The sequence below is a fragment of the Scatophagus argus genome, chromosome 4 (genome assembly GCF_020382885.2).
Source record: "Scatophagus argus isolate fScaArg1 chromosome 4, fScaArg1.pri, whole genome shotgun sequence".
In the NCBI taxonomy this organism is placed as follows: Eukaryota; Metazoa; Chordata; class Actinopteri; family Scatophagidae; genus Scatophagus; species Scatophagus argus.
Genome location: NC_058496.1, coordinates 6,769,913 through 6,789,963, shown reverse-complemented (window position 1 = coordinate 6,789,963; position 20,051 = coordinate 6,769,913). Strand labels below are relative to the sequence as shown.

The following is a 20,051-nucleotide window of genomic DNA, read 5'->3' as shown; positions in this document are numbered from 1 at the left end:
ACATTATCTCAGTTCCACTTTCTGAGCCTCCAAGCTTCTCTGTGTTCCACCTTTCCTTCTCCCCTTTCTCAATACCCCACCTGGAATGGAGTCCAGATGTGGAACAGGGAGAAGGAGAGATTGCTTGCTTGGCTATAAGAAGTGAGGGGGGGCTGTGGGGTGCACGGAGAGAAAATGTTGGAACGACATTAAAGTTTGTCTGGATGCCATTAAGTACAATTTGATGTAATGTGCAGTTTGGGACGTGACATTTTAAATGGAAACTGTGCTTTCCAGATGAGAGATTTGGGCCTGGTGCAGTTGGAGGGGGGTGTTGTACTTGAAGCCTTATTTAACAGCTTGGATAAACAGCCCTCTGTTTCATTGCTGAGCAGGCGCCCATCCACTCCTTGTGCTTTCTTTCAATAATCATGCTGGCTTTGCGAGCCTGCTCCAGTGTACAGTATCATATACAGGAATAACAAACCTGGGGTCCACTGTGTGGGTCAGAGCACAGTGCACCATTATACTGCCGAGCATGCTTGCACGACTGAGGTGCCTGTAGTTTGGATATGTCAGTGAACACATGTCAAGCTCAATTGCATAAAGTCCCTTTTCAAAAGCTTTCCTGCTTCACCTTCTCATATTCTGAAATGCTCTCCAGATTTGAATCCCTAAGGTCTCCATCCTCCCGGGCCTCTCGTATATCAAAAAGTATTTTTAAAACAGAAATCCACAGAGTCCAGGGCTGTGTTTTGGGAACTTTCCATACACACAGGCAAAAGTGTGAAAAGGAGACTTTGAGGAAGTTTATGAACTTCTGTATATTTTGGATTGTGAGATTCTCTCAGGGGGGGAAAAATCCCAGTGTTTTAAATAATAATATTCTGTCAACAAGAGATTTGATTCTCTGTTAGTCCATATATTCCATCTGCTCTGACAGCAAAAGTAGCATATGGTATGCAAAAAAAAAAAAAACCCAAAACAAAACAAAACAAAACTCCCACTCTTCCCTGACTGGGCTTCAGTGCTTGTTAAAGTTCAGGTTAGTTTTTAGTTGCACTGCAAAAACTACAAAATTCACATTCAGAGACAAGGTCACTTTCTTTGCACCATCCACTCCCAAACTGTGGCCATCAGCATGTAAAAAACTGTATTGAAGAACCTCTCTGTTCCAACGTTTTATGGGTAGCTCACTGTTGCCAATGGCCTGCAAGTGGACATGAAAATGATTGCTTCTGGCATAGAAGAATAAGGCACTAACTCATATCATAAAGTTGTCATTTACCAAAATGACAACTCAGTCTCGTTTTATTTTCAAGACCAAATTGTTCCATAGCGCCATAACTCTTTCTGCAGCAACACCATAGAATTTACTGAAGTGTATCTATAAAAGTCTTTGCTTCCTCTCCTTCCCGCTGATTGAAGGAAAAGCCTTTGATCTGCTGAAATGCACAATACACAAGAGATCTTCGACATTCATTCATAACTTTTGTTTGCTCTCCTAATGCAGGCGCACAATGAAATCAAGACCTTCCTGTCTCCTACAACCTGGATGGAAACAGCCAATTCAAATCAAAAAGTAGCAAAACATCAACAATATGGCACTGAGCTCGTTCATACACCATTTTCATCATCCTCATTATTATCATCTTAATTACACCGTTATGACCATTATAGGGTCTGGAGGCTGTTTCTTATCGTGTAAGTGAGCATTATAAAACCCACAATGTAATGGATAACAAAGTTTACTGAGGTACTCTCAAGCTTTCTTTTAAAAGTCCCTATAAGGATACTCAAAGATAACCAGTTTACTTAGAATACAAGTTAATCCCCAAAAAGACGATGCAAATTATTCATCATCATGTGAGGCCAACTTCTGTACATAAATTAGCCATGTGGACCTTGTCGGGAAGTTTGATGAAGGTGTGTGAAATGAGCTCAGGTGGGTTTACCCCCGGTCACATGTGAAACCTCCTCTCTGTCTGTCCCCGGCTGGGGCTGGATGCGCTAGGACCGCGGGGACCAGAGCGCAGACGGAGACGGAATGGGCGCACTTGGGGTAGCAACTAACTGAGTTTGAGTGTGACAGACGCAAGCAGGCAAAAACCGCTAGATTTTGGGAATTACACGGGAGCCGAGCAAGATCAGCTCACGTCTTATCCTGAATATTATTTTTTCCCCTCCTGGTGTTTGAATTCATTTAAAGCTGAGAGAAGTCTACGGAGACCTCCGGGATCGAGGAAAGCACGAAGGAAAACTTTTAGGAGCAGCGAAACTACTACCAAAAGTTTAAGAATATACTCTTTGCTTTGCTTCTTCTTATAGATGACAGTGCGTTTCTGGCTGTGACTGCTCCGCCGTGAATCCCACCAACTCCTGGATTAAATATTGGAGTGGGAGAGATGACGGTAATCTGGACACTCCCAAGTTTCCTAAAAGTGATGGGAATGTCTTCAGGTAATTAATACGACCACCAGATTTTTCAAGACAGAATACTGCGCCTGTTTGTAGGTGTCGCAGACGTTTGGGTGGACTCACTCATCCTTTCAACTTATTAACCATTTTGGCGAGCTGTGCGCCCGGGCAGACATGACATAACGGGACACTGTTGGAAAATCTGGGCAGAGGATTTCTGAAATGACCGGATGATGAGTGTTCATCGCTGAGTGGAGAATCTCCAAGTTGACCATTCATTCAACACCTGAAAGATTTAGTTTCTTCTTGCCCTCTGTAACGCCCCCCTGGAAGCTTCATGGTGGAGATATGGGATGACTGGAGGCGGCGGTGCAGCTGAGGTGGGATCCAGCCGAAGGACAATGTTTGCGCCCGGCGTTGGCATCCCTCTGCTGCCGGGGCGGCTGGTACTGATGCTGCTCGTGCTGTCCGCTTCCGGCCCGAGACTCTCCCAGGCTTGTCCCGGGCGGCTCGCCTCCACCAGCGGCTGCAGCTGCACGGAGGAGCGGTCCAAAGCGCACGGCGTCCAGTCTGTGGGGAGAAGGGTCAGCTGCAGCAAAGAGGAGCTGACTGAGCCTCCGGATGCCAGCCTGCTGCCCAACAGGACCGTTACTCTGTGAGTTGGACCAGTCTGTTACTGTTACGTCGTCATTCTCATTAGTTCAAACTAAACTAAACTAACTAGACATATGATTATATCATATATATATGATCCTGCAGTGGCCTACATGATGTCTTGGGCACAGAGTAGTGTGATCACATGCTCATCTTAACATCTGGTGTCATCTGTATCCCTATAATATATACATTTGTTAGAAAACCTATCATGCCTCATTTCAAACTGGCTTGACATAGTCATAGTAAGTGTGAACTGACTGAGGATCCACTGTGTTTCCATGTGATATGACAGGAGTTGACTGGGTGAATGTTTAGTTTGGATGGTGTCTCTTAATGAAATGCATACATGTGAAAAAGTGAGGATACGGCGTTCAGATCAGGTCCACACAGCCATGACTCCGAACCCATGACCTTAGGTTTAACTGTGCTGTTGACTTGCCGCTGTAATAAGGCTTATTAGGTCAGAAGTTGACATCTTGATCCAGTTTAACTCTGTAGAGGAGGGCTGAGTGTCGCCTCTCTGTAAAGCATTAGGAGGATCAGCGAGAGTGCAGGCTGACTGCAGCCATCATCGGGCCCTGCCTCTTTGACACAGCTCTGTCACTTTAAATTTGACTCTGGCCCAGTCAGGCAGCTCTGAGTTCAGCTTTCTCTTTCTCCCTCCAATTTGTGCACATGGTCCAGCTGACTTGGCCTTGCAAAAGTAGAAAAGGCAGAAACACATTTTGTGTATTTCATATGGTGAGAACTGGATAGCAATAATTCTGGGCTTAGTTTGATATTTTTTAATTATGAAGCAGTCATTCATTTTGGTCTATTTGGACAAAACTTGAAAGGGACACATCATGGGCCAAAACACACTATCTTTCATGATGGATGGACTACCAATCTGTCAGTGACACATATTTGGGCGGTGTTTCTGTTCAGTTGTAAAGCGGGGCTTTCTTCACAGCTTCTCAGACTTTCTGAAGACATTGCTCGTTCCCACAGTGTGTTACTGTCTGTGTACTCTGACCCAGTGGAGGAAATGTTAGTTGCACACGGGCACAGTAAAGAAAAAAAAAACTCTTCAGCTGCCCCACTGCAGTGAGCATATGAGGTAAAGTAAGGGGATTTATACCCCAGGAGAGCTAAAACCAGCCAGCAGTCCGTTTATAGGGCCTCATGTTTCTTGCTTAATAAAGGCAGAATAAACATCTGGGGAACACATTGCTGGAAACTAGAGGGGGGAAAAAGAGGCTTGGGTGGCAGTGGTCGAGGTGATTGAAGATAATCTTCCATCCCGCGTCTACTAATTTTGGTTGAGTTGTTTTTGTTCAGATGTCTAGCATTCTAGGACACTTTTATGTGGCTGTGAATGAGGAGCAAACAATTCCACCCGTTATCTGCCATTTTACCTTTACCTTTCGTGGGAACTCTGGTGTCTGGAAAGTTCATTTTCTTGAAGATTCGTCAAGTTCCTCAAACGTCCATGCTTCCATCGTTGCTCATGACATTAGCTCCAGATGTGGAATGCGAGAAGTTGTGTTGATATTCATGTTATTCCTGACATTCCTCAGCCCGCTCAGAGACTGCAGACAGTATCCCAGGTGCAGTGGGGGAGCTTTCTCCGTGCCCTGCGCCACCTCAGTCCCTCCCCACATCGGAGCGCCTGACAGCCCGCCATCTCTCCTGGGGCAGCCTGGAGGAATGCTCTCCTCCATGCTGAGCAGGCAAAGGCTGGAGGACACCAGGCCCAGGGCTTCCGGGGCCGGCTGCTACGTGTAATGCACAACAGCTGGCCCCTGTGAACATTCCAGCTGAGGCCCCTCAGCCTCATGGGAAATCCCGACGGGGATTTGTTTATTAAAACTATTAGTTGGCTGTTTGTTGTTCCTGCCAGCCATAAAGGAGCAACTAGTCGCCCCAGTATTATCACCTCCTCCTCTGGCTCGTCAGTGCCTGTGCTGCACTTTGATTACATTACTGTGTGTCAGATTATATACTGCACCATTTCTATAAACTCACACTTACTGTATCACTAGCTTAATGATGCATCATGCTGTTCTCAGCCTTCTGCCATGAGCTCCAGTCTTTTGGCCCACTTTCCCTCTTTTTCTTTATCTCCAGCCCCCCATTTCTCTTCCCTTCCCACCCCCTCTATCATGAGTTCATCCACACGCAGTAACTCTTAACCTAAATATTTAGTCGTCTTGGTAGGAAACTGCCATGTCCAAACTCCTTCCAGATGTGAGCTTGCGCAGGCTTGTGTTTAGGCCTAATTATGCAGGGCTGCAAAGGAGCTGGATCACTGGGAGAGGAAGAGGAGCGGAAGGGTACAGAGGGGAAAATAGATAAGAGTGTGAAAGCGAAATGTTGCCGTTGTTGAGGAGTGAATGACGGATGTTGAAAAGAGTGAAGAGAGTGAAGAAGAGAGTTCAACATGAGGAGTTGAAGAAGTGGGAAGAGGGAACCAAGAGGGGAACAAAGAAAGAGAGTGGAGCAAGAAGGAGAGAGAGAGAGAGGATGGAGGAGGGAGAGGAGAAGCTTGGCAGGCGGTTCAGAGGGATGTGCCCCTGGAGACTGAAAACTCCCCAGCCCCTGACTAACAGATCTTCGACACTGGGGTGAGAGGGGGGAGGAGGAGGAGAAGAAGGAGGCAGGACTCCTCAGTGCAGCAGCGTAGCTTCACTTCGCAAAGCATGGCTACATGTCTCTATCATCAGCCGTTTCTGTGTGAAAGGGGAGCTTTTGTTATTTTGGTGATGAAACAAAAAATTCTGTGGATGGATACAGATCGTACACATTCAGCTTATAGCCCCAAAACACACAGAGCGATAACTCGTTTCCGGCAGCTGTGTTTGTTTTAGCGTTTTAATGGATAGCAGACAAATGGAGAGAATGTACAGTGGCAGTCTATGTGTGAATGTGCTGGTGTTTCATAGCTTGTGGTTTTTAAGTCAAAACCATGCTCCTCCCTTAGCATATTTTGTTGTCATCATTGCCAGTGACTGATGGCTTTGGCTCAGTGGGTGCCAGCCTGAATGCGTGGGCACAGATGCTCAGGGTGGGGGGTCAGCATGCCGTCGCTGCCCTTGGCGTAGTGCCCCCTCACCCGAGACAGCTGCGGTGCAAGACAGTTGCTCCCCGCATGGTTGCACTTGAGCCTAGTATGTCAATATTTCTGGCTAGTAGTAACAGGTTTAAGATAAAAATATTCCGGTAAGGGTCATTGTTGGAAATGAATGGTTCAAGGTTTTTAGCAGGGGGGAGGGTATCCCTGAACAATGGCCTGATCTTAATTTTAGCTTGTTAATACTCTTAAGCAAGCGCTCAATCCTCCCATATGGACATTCTTCACTAGAGTCAGATGAGAAGATTGATGCCACTCTCATGTCTCTGCACAAGATATGATGCTACAGCTGGCTACTAATTAGTTTAGCTTAGCATAAGGATTGGAAACAGCTAGCCTACTTTGTCCTAAAGCTAACAAAATCTTCCTCCAAGGGCCTCTAAACCCCACATATAATGACTTGTAACGTAACAATGATTTCTGCTAACAGTCACTTACTGTTAAATACCTTATTAAGGCTTTCTTTTCCTCATTTGGGTAGCCTAACAATGCCTCGTACAAAGCCAGCCTAGGTGTTTCTGCCGTTTTTGAGTCTTTGTACTAAGCTAAGCTAACTGGCTCCTGGCTGAAGCGTTAGCAGACAGACATCAGAGTTTATTGATCTACTCTTGTATTTGTGAACCTCCAAAAACAAAAACAAAAACAAATAAAGATTTTTAAGAATGTTTTAAAGTATATCTAACTCCAGTGTACACTTAGTCTTGTCTTGATATTGACTGAAATATTTCTCAGTTCGGCACAACAAACCAATCTTGTGCTGAAAAGATTTAGAGGTTGAATCTACTCATTTAGAAGTTCTTGCTATGCCTTATTTTTACATCAATCCCACATTTATCTGGTTTCTCTCCACTCCATTTTGGTTTCATTCAGTCGAGCATCATCACACAGTCTGTTATCGTTTACTGAAACTCACCTCAACAGTATCATCGATTTGCTGCAGTATGAGCCTCTTTAATCACCATTTTATCTTCTGAGTCACATGGTCGGCCTTTTACTTGTGGCCCGTGTGTGGACGGAAACCAAAAGGCCAGCAGATGTGTTGGTGGTTTATGTTGGGTCTGTGAGTCAGTGTGTGTTGAGACGGGAGTGTGTCGATGAAGCATCCTAAACAGTCATCTTATCAGCGGGGAGGATCCCAATAGTGGGGAGAGCGCTGGACCCCAAGCATTCCTGCAGCGACAGGGTTTATTTATGTGGGGAAAGGTGTTGAGAGGAGGGGGAGCGGGCTCTCCTCCACACATGTTAGGTGGGGCAGTGGTCAGCAATAAATCAAAAAAGCAAACAAAGGCCTGACATTGGACACTCTGAGCTTTATACTCAGCTGCAGCACCTGCTAATGCCACACAAGCCCGGGTTTTATTGGGCCCTCGCAGGTCAAGGTCACATGACCAGGCATCTCCACACACCTACTGTGCTATACTGTAGTTGCCTGCCTGTTTAGATGACGAGCGTGTATTTCACTTATCACCTCGTTGTGTTTGTTGATTAAAAGGCTGCGATATTTCAAAACCTGGCAAAAACAGAGCGACATGTTGTCGTTGTAATCTCATACCCCCAAGTGGCTCTTTGTTATTTTAGTTTTTCCTTTCACGCTGCTCTCTTCTTATCTTACTCCAAAAATGCCTGACTTTGACTTTTCTTTGCCAGCGCTAACTTCCCTCTGCCTGTGTCTGACCACAGCGGCCCCCAAAGTTCCTGCTCAGGGTCGACAACACATGGATGCAGATGAAGATAACGGGTGTCTATAGAGGGAATGGCTGTGGTTTCAGCTTGTGTGTGTGTGTGTGTGTTTCAAGAACTCAGTATTAATAGTAATCTGAGCACTCTTAAGTTACTTTTTGATTAGTTTTGAGTTAAACAGATTTACTCCCAGGTGTTCAGCTGTAATAACACATCTTTTCAAGAAACTCTCAATCGTGTTTTTTATTAAAGAAACGTACAGTTTACACATTATGATAATGGTGCTAAAGCCTTTTCAAAATTAAAATACCTTTAATAAAGAAACTAAAGTAAGGCTGCCGAGCTGAAGTCATGATGTCGATTCAGCATTTCTTCATTCGGTCCTCATGAAAAAATAAAGTGTGTTCCTGAAGTTTAGTATCCCTATTTGACAACAAATTGACGTACAACAAATTTGAAATCTTCGAGGTCTAAACATGTTGAACCAGTTAATTTGTCAGCATGCTAAAAAACTCCCATCAAGATTTAGTGTATTAGTCAATTTTCCAACTTTTTTTGTTTGATCTTCAGTCGATTCTTCTCATCAAACTCTTCTGAAGACAAGGGATTTCCCAAAATGTGGACTTATGTGGGAGTGTACTAAATTCAAATCTAGAATTGATAATGACATTAACAACTTTCTTTTTTGGTCATAGAAAGGAACTTCTTTTGCAAATATTTGTTAGCTGTATCATTAAGCAAAAGTTCAGATTTTTAGCTACCAGTTTCACTTTGGCTGTCAGGTTTTCAACCATAAGGGACAAATAAATCAGCCCAAAGGTAAACATGTCCAATTTTAGTATCAAGTCTCTAAATATAGATTGTGGTGTTATCTTATTATCCCCATGTAAACCACCCAACAACATTTCTATCATCACTCCAAACCATTTTAATGCTGAGTACGGCATTACTGTAACATGAAACCACAAAATATTAAAATCTCTTGCTTCAGTGCTTTTATCTATTGTTCCTTCTGTAAATATGAGTGTGTTTACAGCCCTGATCAAAGAGAGAGAGCCAGTTGTGAAATAAAGCAATAAAGCTTTTATTAAAATCTTTGTTGATGGAGGAAACCACTGTCTTTCTTTGAAAAGCATGTTGGTCTACCATATTTTTATTATACATCCCTCATTAGTATTTAATAAATTCTGATATCGAAACTGTTTGACGTGCAGCAAGTAGGACTGGTGCCAAATGTGAACACTGATTGTGATTCTCTGCAGTCACATCGAAAAAAACCTTCTCACGGGTGCCTCTAAAGACACCGTGAGAGTATCTGGGGCAGAAAGATTTTAGCCAACCTTTTAAAAGCAGTCTGATTTCCCAGCAGTCTTCACTGAAAAGCTGAAAACAGAGGCTGGTTATGAGACAGAACAATGAGACAATGTTAGCCAGGCATACACCACATTCCACTCACTGTCTGAAAAGGCTAAATTCACTAAATTGCCTCATTAAAAGTGTAAAAACACTTTAGACAGTGATTAAAATGGCTATTGTGTTTCTGCTCTGCAGCCATAAACTTTTCAATTTCGTTTGTCTTGACTTGTCTTTGACTCTAAATATTGCCATAATTTATTGTGGCTTTACAGTAAAGCGGCGGCATTTCAACCAATGTTCTCTGGCTGTTAATATTCATTACAGCTACTTGTTTTTGTCTTTAAAGTTCAGTGGCTGTGAATCACACTCCATGGACGGCTCCTCTTAGCAAAACTCGATGAATTTGCTAATAAGACGAATTCCAAGTGGGAGACTTTCCTCTCCAAAAGTGGGTATTGTGTGTGTGTGTGTGTGTGTGTGTGTGTGTGTGTGTTAGTCTGTTTGCCTGTACGCACACATATGGGAAGGGCGTGCATGGCCACAGCTCTCAAAATAGGATTCAGTCCTCCCCTCTCTAATTAGAGACATTTCAAAAACCCAGATTTTAATTTTAGACCAGTAGCTTTTGGACCACTTGTGTATACACACACACACATACACACACACACACAGAGTTGAGTTGAGTTAAACGTACACACTTTCCGTATAAATAAATCTGATAGGTCACACACTTGTGCATCTAAATCTGCACACGCACACACGGCCACAAACCACAAAGCCTCACTCCCTGGCTCAGCCTGGTAACCCAAGCACAATGCAGGATACTCTATAATAAGTGGTTGCACATATCAAATGCAGGAGCTCACTCCCCATATCTAGCCTCAAGGCAGGAAAGTACGATTATAACGCAAAGATTCTCTTCAAAGTATAAATCATCTAACTCATTTATTTGTCACACATCTATGATGAGAATCTGGTCCACGCCTTAATGTGGCTTCTCTCACCCTCCTCTCCCTGTTTGATGGCTGAATTACTCAATCAGGGTTTGCAAAATGATTTTCACGAAAAATATTTTGCATGCAATTACATGGATGCTCCTTTCCATGACAGGCGGTAAATGGGGCTTGTAGCTTGGCAGCGTTCCCTAGTGGCTGCTACATGCCCTCTGGAGGGTGAAGCACAATGGGCACATTCACATCTTGACATGCATTTGCTGCTAAAGTGCCTGTTGTGCTTGAGGGCATTTAGTCTCTCTCTGTTACATTCAGTGGCGTGACTCTCTGAGGACAGGCTCAGGGTGCAAGGGGCTCTTGGGACCGCTTGCTTAGGTGGTTCTCCGTCTTTTTACGATGAAAGGGTTAAGCTATTTGGACGGACCCAGGCGCTGAATAGTAAGCGCAGTCTGGAGGCCTCTTATAAAGTACTTATTGTAACAAAGATGACACAGCCACCTCCCAGTCTGAGAGATCTCTTCGCTTATTCCCTCTTCCATTCCTCCTCCTGCAACCTTCCTCTTCTTGTCTCTGCGAAAGTGTCCATTAGCAAGGGAGCGACTGAGAGAAGAGGGTTGGGTTCAACTGATGGAGGGTTTTCAAACCAGACACAAATACCAACTGTCAACAGTCACACATGTGCAAACAGTCCCTGTAAATGTCACTGAACTGGATCATCCCATGCAGTAAAAGAAACGATAATAATTATAATTCATCATGCCATGCACAGCCAGCACAGTAGCAAATCTAAAGCATGCAATCCAAACCCAGTCAAACCATCGTTCATTATCTGGCGTTGGGTGACACAGACTGGCCAATAAGAAAGTTTTACGGTTTTATTTTCACAGCCTGCTTACACACATTTCCTGAGATGACATTTTACTTTCCCAAAACTATAAACACACAAAAAAAAGCCACATTTAGTCTGGCCAAACCTCAGACACTGGAGACTAAATTAAACACTTTATTCAAAACATGTTATCTTCCATCTAAATTAAACTGCAGATTACTTCTTAATGGTGGATGACACACAGAAGCCGACAAATACAGAAATGCCACTGAAAGAGGAAAAACGGCTTTATTTATTTATTTATTTTTCTATTTATTTTTTGGTTCACTGTCACACCATTATCATGACTTCTCGGCAAACTTGAATTGAATCATGTTAATGTTATTAGTCGTGACACACACACACACACACATCCTGTGACATGTTATGACCCAGAATTCTCAGCCACTAATGAAGGTCCACACCAATTACTGCTGTAGTTGGTCACCAAAGGAGCCCCAGCTCAGCAAGGGGCTGTGTATATACAGTGTGTGTGTGCGTGTGTGTGTGTGTGTGTGTGTGTGTGTGTGTGTACACTAATGAACCTGCAGTCTTGGGTCAAATATATCACATATGACAGAGTCACATTTGACAAACAATCATTTGTTTATTTTAACCCACGAGAAAGTAAATATTTATCGTGCCGATACAGAGATCTTCTCTGTCATCGTGTGAATTGCTCTTATGCAGCAAATCCCAATCAGTGAATTAATCAGTAGTTTGGGAAATATACTTGTTTGTGTCCTCACTGATGAGTTAGACTGATACCACTCTCTTGTCTGTCCCATATAGAGATAAGGCTACAGCCAGCAGCTGGACATCTGAAGCATAAGGAAACAGGTGGAGCTTGGCTCTGTTCAGAATAACTTTATTCTGTTTATTCTGTACAACAACTTAAGTATAAAATCGATTAAAATGCAAGACAGACAACTTCTGAGTGTGGTATTGTTCTCATCATCAGAAAGTGAATAATTTTCTCAAAATGTCAAACTATTCCTTTGATTCAAACAATGTTTAAAAAGTCTGTCACTTTCTCACTGGTGATCATATTATCCCTTTGTCATGACTGACGAGGTTAAAATGCACTGTAGCAAAGTTTTTGTAATGGCTTTGATCTATAAGAACTGGCATTTGGATGGAGTAAGCGGCCAAATTAAGTAATACATGTTTTTAATCCATCTTTTGGTTCAACCACAACATTTTGTTCATCTACGACGTCTGTTCCCATTACTCTGAGTGTGATGTGTGTGATGTGTATATAAAGAGAAATGCTGTCATGTCCACTTAGCTCTGCTCTGTGAATTGCCTAAAATGCAACTCTGGAAAGCAGCTCAAATGGAAAGCAAAGAGGGAAAAGTGGAGTATAAAACGCTGATTGTTTTGTGTAGAATGTAAACAGCCTGTAACATATGCAGTCTGTGCTCACACAGTGCTGTGCGGTTAGTGTAAAAGTGGATAATCGCAGTGCTTTCTCTAGAGTTTAATCACCTCTGTTGAAAATTCCCTCAAGGCTAGATTATTATTTATTATTTATATGAACTTATACACTGCTGTGACACAGACCAGCATGTGCATTATCAAGTTAGCATGCTAATTAAACCGGGCTTAATTCAATAATGACCCTGTGAGACTCTCATTGAAAATCGCTCTCATTATCTGGCTCCCATCGGTCTCTGAATTAGGATTGGATTTATGGCACGTTACCAATCTCTTTCAAGGGTTCTTGTCTTTCACCTCGCGTGTGGTCCTCCAGGGTAAGAGACCTATCCACAGTCAAATGATGTTTACACAGTGGCCCTGTTGGGTTGTTTTGACTCTCTTTATTAAGTCTCTGATGGCCTTGGAGCTGAGGTTGAACGTCTCATCAGCACGTGTGTTTTCATGCTGTTTCATCAGTGACCAAAATGCAGTTGTATCACAGCAGCTTTTGTGTTAAAAATGAAAGAATATATCATTATTTCTCAAAGATTGCAAATTGTAATTCATAGGTAATGGGAGCAGGCAGCTTAGCCTGCAGATGAATTCTTATTAAATAAAAATCCTTCCGTAAGACTTTTATAGTGTTTGTGGTTTGCTGTAGAGGCCTGCAGCTACATAGGGCTCACTGTCCAGGAAGCTTAAATATTCAGAAGGGAACCTGGGCCATTTGGAATCAGTGCTTTTTACTCAAATGTGTCTCATTCATGTTCGGGACTAAATGCCAAACCAGGATGGTGCATTTCCAGTATAGTCTTCGGACTTATCTATGTACATATATATATACATATATATATATATATATATATATATATATATATGTATATATATATATGTATATAAGGGCTTAAGTGTATTTAGTAGAGAGATGGTGTGAAAGGTGCAAATATACTGACACCAAACCTGCAAGACTGCAATCAAGACTTCCTGCTGAGTTTGGGTTTATAGGATTCTAGCTGTGGTTAGGACAGGAGATAGATGCATGTGTTTGCTGTCCGTCTGCACCAGGTTGTGATCTGGAAAGCTGAAAGGACTCTGTTCAGCTGTGCCTTGTGTTGATGCTGTACACCACACAGCAAGCCTTCACCACAGAGATGATTCCTCAGTGAAATGATTGGTTGACAATGACTCCAAAACCAAAAGCAGCTGTAGGGAACATGCTGCTTTTGACAGACAGTTATCGTTAACATCCCACACAGGTACACACATATATATGCGGACACATACACACACATGGAGCCTTCTCCCAGACCTGAGGCAGTATGCTACAGTGAGGCTGCCTTCCAGTCAGGAGTTGGGGGTGGGAGCAGAGCGGAAGAAAATCAGTGAGCAAATAAGATTTGGGACATGCTGTCATGGCCCTGTGTGGCCCTGAAAGGCTTTGTGGGTTTAGGAAACAAATTGAGCAAACCAACAAAGTGAGTGGCACGGTGCAGGGAGGAGCTGCTGCGGTTTACTAGACAAGACTCTTTGTATGGTTTTTACTTTTTCACACTCTGTCACGCACCAAGGAAACCCTGAGGTAACACTGAGCTGCGGCACTTCCTGCTGAAGCACCAAGCACACCAGCAGTAATCATACTTTTATTTTGTAAATAATGAATTCAGATTTTTTTTTAAAAATGCATCTGTAGTATATTTGTTTGGATAGATCACTGCCAACATCGAGCTTAAGGTGATGCTGCCATGTTTCATCAGTTTATAATGAAACTTTCTAAACATATACATTTTTATATTCTGGTCTTTTCACTGTACCAGATTACCTGCTGTTGTCTCATACCTGACGGGGTATCTTTCCACAGAAACCAGAATTTTTTCAGAAATGTGCTTAGTGCAATTAACTAAACTCAAATAATTATGGAAACTTATCACAATCAAGAAAATAATTTTAAATATTTGTTTACTTGAGTTATTTGGAGGCATGTTTGGAAGCAGGTAATTAATTCTAATATTTTTAACTGGTTTAATAGAAACCTTTGTGTGTTTGTGTGTGTTCATTTTCATTTCAGACTTGTAGGACATAAAAAACATCACAACACATGAAGAGACGTGGTGGTGCACTGTACATATGTGCTTTCCGTGTCTGTGTCTGTGCTGTGGTTTTTTACTGACCCTGTTTAACCTCTCCACTATGAGCACACCACAGAAGAGAAGGTCTGGTGTGCTTCTGTTTGACCTGTCTCTTTTCATTTGACCTCCTGCTTTTTGATCTTCATGTAAATGAATTAGATGAAATGGGTGGATGGGATCCTGGAGGCTCACATGTGGCCCTGTTTTTTTTTTTTTTTTTTTTTTTTGTAACATAGATTAGATGGATTCAATTAGCCTGTCTGATTTTTCAGAGGCCTGTGTGGTCTGCAAGGGTTAAGTGAATGAGAGATACCAACCATCGTCTGGACTGAGTTATCACGCTGTCATGCCTTGTACCATACAGCTTATTGCTCTTGAAAGCAGATTAGCTCAATGTGATCTGCCACAGAGAAGCCACTCGTGTACAGTTAAGGCATTAGCAGCAATACGGAGCAGACGTTAGGCCTCCAAGTAGCGTGGACTTCTATGATTAAGATGCTACTCATCTTCTTTGCTTGTAAAGCTCTGTTAACCTTTGTATATTCCAGTGATGAAGTGATGCACTCTCATAATCCCCAACTGTCACCTGCCTCTGGACACTGCTCCATCTGTCTGATGGCTGTCCAGGAAGTGCTCTCTCTACAACCCCTGACCTCTGAAACTGGGTTCTGAATAAACAGCTAATTGGCTGGGTTTCCTGTTTAGCCTGATGGGAACACTGACTATTTCTGTCTGTTTACAGAGTTCTGCCTCTCTCTCTCTTTCTCAGAGTTGTACTCTCCGTATTGTTTATGAAAGAACAATGTCCTTCACCAGAACTATGCTCCAAACATCAGGCTTTGGGGATTATACAGTAGTGACCAACGACTGCGACTCCCCTGCGTTCCTGGAAATCTTTTGTTGTTTGCTGGAGGGTTTCACTTAGCTCATTTTGTGGCCCTTGTTTATTTGTGAAAGTCTGCTTTCAAGTTCTGTTGTACAGAACGGCGAGCTAATTGAAATATGGTGTGTTGAAATGTCTTAACTTGAGGCAAACGATTGTTGTTGTGATAGAATTTCAAACATGCATGCACACAACACACAAGTAAACACATCTGTACAGGTTTTAGGAAACTTGCAAGTCATGTCATAATGATGTATTTGGTTTGCAAAAAAAAATTGGATTGATATGAGCACACTTTATACACATATGCAAATCTAAGCACACTAAAACCAAATCCTCTAACTAGTATTTTTTTTTTCCCTGAATAATGCGATTAGTAAGTCAAAAAGGAACTATTTGTATCTAAACTGTCTGTGTTGAATTAAATGGCTTGCTTCTTTGCCAGATGTGACTTTCTCCTCTCCTATCTGTATTGAATTATTCAGGCAGTTCCGGATCTTTTGTAGCTTTCATCTCGGGCCTGCATCCAGTTACAGGAGAGATACTGTGCCCAAAGTCAAGCGAGAGACCTTAAGTTTCAGGAGTCATCGGTTCAAATACAGGCTATACCACCAGAGGACTGCCTTTGCTCTCTTCTAACATCCACTCAGAAAATGTCTTGACTTAATAATTGTGATTTATTTCAACAATTCAGTGTGGATTTGTGAACACGACATGTGTTGTGTTTCATTGTTCCTCGACGCTAGAAATACAGACCTGATTTGGGACGTTGTCAATTCTGTTCAGTTCTGTGGCTCCAACTTTGAAAACGAATGTGGGTTTTGCGATGGTAATTCTACTGAAATAGCACATTTTCACAGCAGAACCTAAAATAAAGATAATTTTGCCTTAACTACTTTGTGAAATAGTCAGCAAAGCCTCGGTTTCAGTATTATAGTCATTATCAGTGGAGCAGCCCTCATCTCTTGATTGCAGCTCAGTTTAAAAATACTTGTCTCTGGTTTTTTTTTTGGGTAGATAATTGTAGGCAGATATTGACTGAGGTGTCCACTGGAGCAGAAGTTTATCTACTTTCCACACTGACTTTCAATTTGTTTCCCATCATAACTTCTATGTTCTTCAAACTGTCTAGATATTGTGGCCGTCAGTGAAGTTACCGAAGTGAAGAATGAGTCAGGCCAACTTATCCCATTATCCCAGGACTTGGTATACTGGGATAAACTTGGTCATTAACAGAGTTGGAAGGTGCAGAGCTGAAGGCAGTTTTTTTATTGATGTGGCAGGAAACAGGGGGGTTGACTGCTGCTGCTGAATCTGTAAATCTCACAGACTGCTCACAGCCCGCTCCCATTTTTAAAGGCGCTCACACAGCTCCGCTCTCTCGATTAAGAACACACTTAATGCTGCAAACAGCCCATTAAGCACCATGTGGTAGGGGCAAAGATGATGTGAAACTGAAGGGTGTGTTAATGATGGCGGGCTGTCGCCAGAGCAGAGGCTGAGGGGACATGGCCAACAGTAGTAGCAAAGAGGATGTTGACCTTGGCTGACCACTGAAAAAAAATCAACTCTGACTTGAAGCTCGAAACATGATGCATTGGCTTTTTCCAGTATTTAAGCTAATCTTTCCCTAACCTTTCTCAAATTCTTTAGTAGCAAGAAAGGGAATACGTGTACAGTATTTCCCAAACTATTCCTTTATGCAAAGATATATCCTAACGGGCCTTTGTAATATCTCTCAGAGCAAAGTGGTTCCTGTAAATATTCATTTCCCATGATCCCCTGTCAGACAAAGCAATCTCAACCGCACTTCCAGTGTGTCCCGTGGCCCTCTGCCCTCCAGTCTGATAAGAGCCCTGTAAGACAAGTGATACACTAGCAGGGAAAGAGCTAATTAACATGGTCTGTGCCGTCATTTGTTTGATGTTCAAAGGCATCCTTTTGATGTAAAAATGTATGTGAAATGATTATCAAGATTACAGCTTCCCTCCTGATCTTGATGTCTCATTCTGTCTTTAGCATTAATTGGAAACATCTTAGGCTGATGTCTCCAGTCAGGTTAATCTCGTGTGTTTGCAGCACAAAGTGGACATTTCTCTTGGCTTTCGTCCTCTTCTTGTGACCCCTTAACTGGTTGTTTGTTTAAACCTGAACTCTCCCTTAACAGTGAAGCTGATGTCAAAGACAGTAATACAGCATGTTTGAGTTTAGCATCAGAGAATATGCTTCAGGTTATCCTTTGTGGAATATTTCTAACAAATCTGCGGTATTTCTTTTTTACAGGATACTGAGCCACAACAAAATCCGAGTTCTGAGAAACGGATCCTTCTTTGGAATTTACTCTTTGGAGAAACTGTGAGTAGCCCACTGTTTATCTATGAATATTTCACTTCTACAGATGCTACAACGTCGCATTAATTGTTTGCATGAGATATAAGCAATGCATCCATTTATGAGCTGTTGTTTTAGCTTGCCTCAGGGCCTTTGCAAAGAAGGATATCACAGGAGCCCTGCATGCTTTTATCCAATCATGGGCTTCTGTCCAGCAGGGAGGAAGATACACTTAGACTGGCTATCACAGAGTTTAGTTATGCTGAAAAGTTCACATAATTACACTTCAGTCCTTCATTATCAGGTAAGCCCCACTCCGCAGAACAAGATAAGGGAGATCTCTGGGAGGAGGTGTGTGCTGGCAGCTTCGCCTGTGGTTCACAGACAGTCCAGCCCTCCTTAGTAGAATCGTAATCTCTCTGAATGGGGTGTGAGACAGATGATAGACAGGATAATACAGAGGAAATATAAATGAATGGCAGTCCTGGTGACAAACAGGAAAGGAACTTTGGTGGGAACTGGTGCCTGTCAGAGTAGCTCCTTAGTCCTACCACTTCCTTTTGGCAGCAAGGTTCAATAGTCTGTCTGTCGGTCACTTCACTGCTTTGGTCCAGAGAGAAATATCTAGCATCAGATGGATTGACATTAAATCCAGTACAGATAGTCATGGTCCACAAAAGATGAATCCTTGAGATTTTGGCGATCCCCTGGCTTTCCTTCTTGATTGACATTTTGGGTCCATTTTGGGACCACCAGATCATCAATCAGTAAAGTATTCTCTTGTTATGAACATACCACTTAGATTGGGTTTTTGGATGCCAGGTTGCTGGGACAGATACGTTGAAATTGTATGTAGAGTGTTTCATAGACAATCTGGCAACTTGAGTGATGTCAGACAAGCATGCAAAACGTACAGATTCATGTATTATGATCATTCATAATAAAGTTTAAGGATCATGCAAATTAGTTTCCCATGAGAAAAAACAAAATGGGAGGGCCCTGGGAGGTGGCCTGGGAAAATTGTTGGCAGATATGCAAGCGTGTGTTTCCCACCAGAAGGTGTGTTGTTTTACAAAGCATCCCAATAAAGCTTTATAGTGCCCTGGTAGCTAACAACACACATGGAGCCGCTTCAGTTTGGATACTGTAGTCTGGCAGACATAGTTATTTTGTTGGAGGGGGGATGGGTATGTTGAAGGGATATCAGTTCCACATGCCACTCAGGGTTGCCACCCATGAAGCTAACAAGCTTCTCAAAAATGTCAAAAGAAAGAAAAATATGGTAATTTGCTGCAGTTGTTAGCTTGTTAGGACCATCCTGCAGGAGCTCACACCAGACGTGACAGTCGAGAAAAAAAGCTAAATTTGCCGAATTTGCCGGTTTTATGTCTGACATGTGAACACCATGGGTGAATGGTTCCAAGACCAAGTTCTCAGTTCTCACCTCAACTGTCTTGCATCAACATTACTGAGAAAGCCGTTGAGAGAAAGACAGTAAACCAAGATCCTGTGACTAATACTTGCTTGGGAGAATAATTTATAGTAAAGTAAGATCTGTAGCTGAAAGTGTTTGCAGTAAAATGAACTGACGTTGCTTGTTTTTGTAAGTGCGGACAAGGTTCCCTGTAGCGCTGTAGGGTCGGAGGGTCGGGTAACTTGAGCTTACCCACTAACGGAGCCTTGTAGCTAGAGCTGTGATAAAACTAGCAGGGGGCAGCAGGGTGGAGCTTTCCTGGAGTCTCATAACTAAGCGATCTGGAAGAAGGACACCAAACAGGCAGACAAACTAACGCACACATACACACACACACAGAAAGAGAGGAGAAGACATAACGTAAATCATGCAGGCCTCATTTCACTCCTCTGCCTCAACCTCTCCTGGCTCTCTGACACACAGCGGTGGAGGTCTGCTCACTCACTCTGACGTCTTCAACCTTTAATTGAGCGCTGCACAGCTTATAATTACATCTGAGCTCATGGTAAAATTGCTGTGTGATGAGAAAAATGCCGAATTGAAATTCACTGTTGCAGTGATGGAAGGGTTTGAAGGGATGAAAACAAGAGAGCGTTTACAGTTAAGATTTGGGTGTGAGTTTTTGTCTCTCTTGTTTTGTCTCTTCAGCCCGCCATTGCCCTTCACGTCTTCTCATTGTTTCCAGTGTGTCGTCTACATGTGCTTGTCATTTGCAGCAGTAGTGAACAGTTACTCATATTATGTGGTCAGTGCTGTAATCAAAGGCCAGCCCACTAGGGCTGAGTAAACACACAT

At 42.7% G+C, this 20,051-nt stretch overlaps 1 protein-coding gene across 1 annotated transcript in view; it reads left to right on the top strand.

Annotated features, from left to right (window-relative positions):
* Positions 1-20,051, top strand: part of adgra2 (adhesion G protein-coupled receptor A2) — a 38,544-nt gene that overhangs the window by 1,762 nt on the left and 16,731 nt on the right. The window contains exons 2-3 of the mRNA XM_046387184.1: positions 2,308-3,052; positions 17,735-17,806. Of these exons, the coding sequence (XP_046243140.1) occupies positions 2,751-3,052; positions 17,735-17,806 (374 nt within the window). The 5' untranslated portion in view covers positions 2,308-2,750. The remainder of the gene's footprint in view (positions 1-2,307; positions 3,053-17,734; positions 17,807-20,051) is intronic.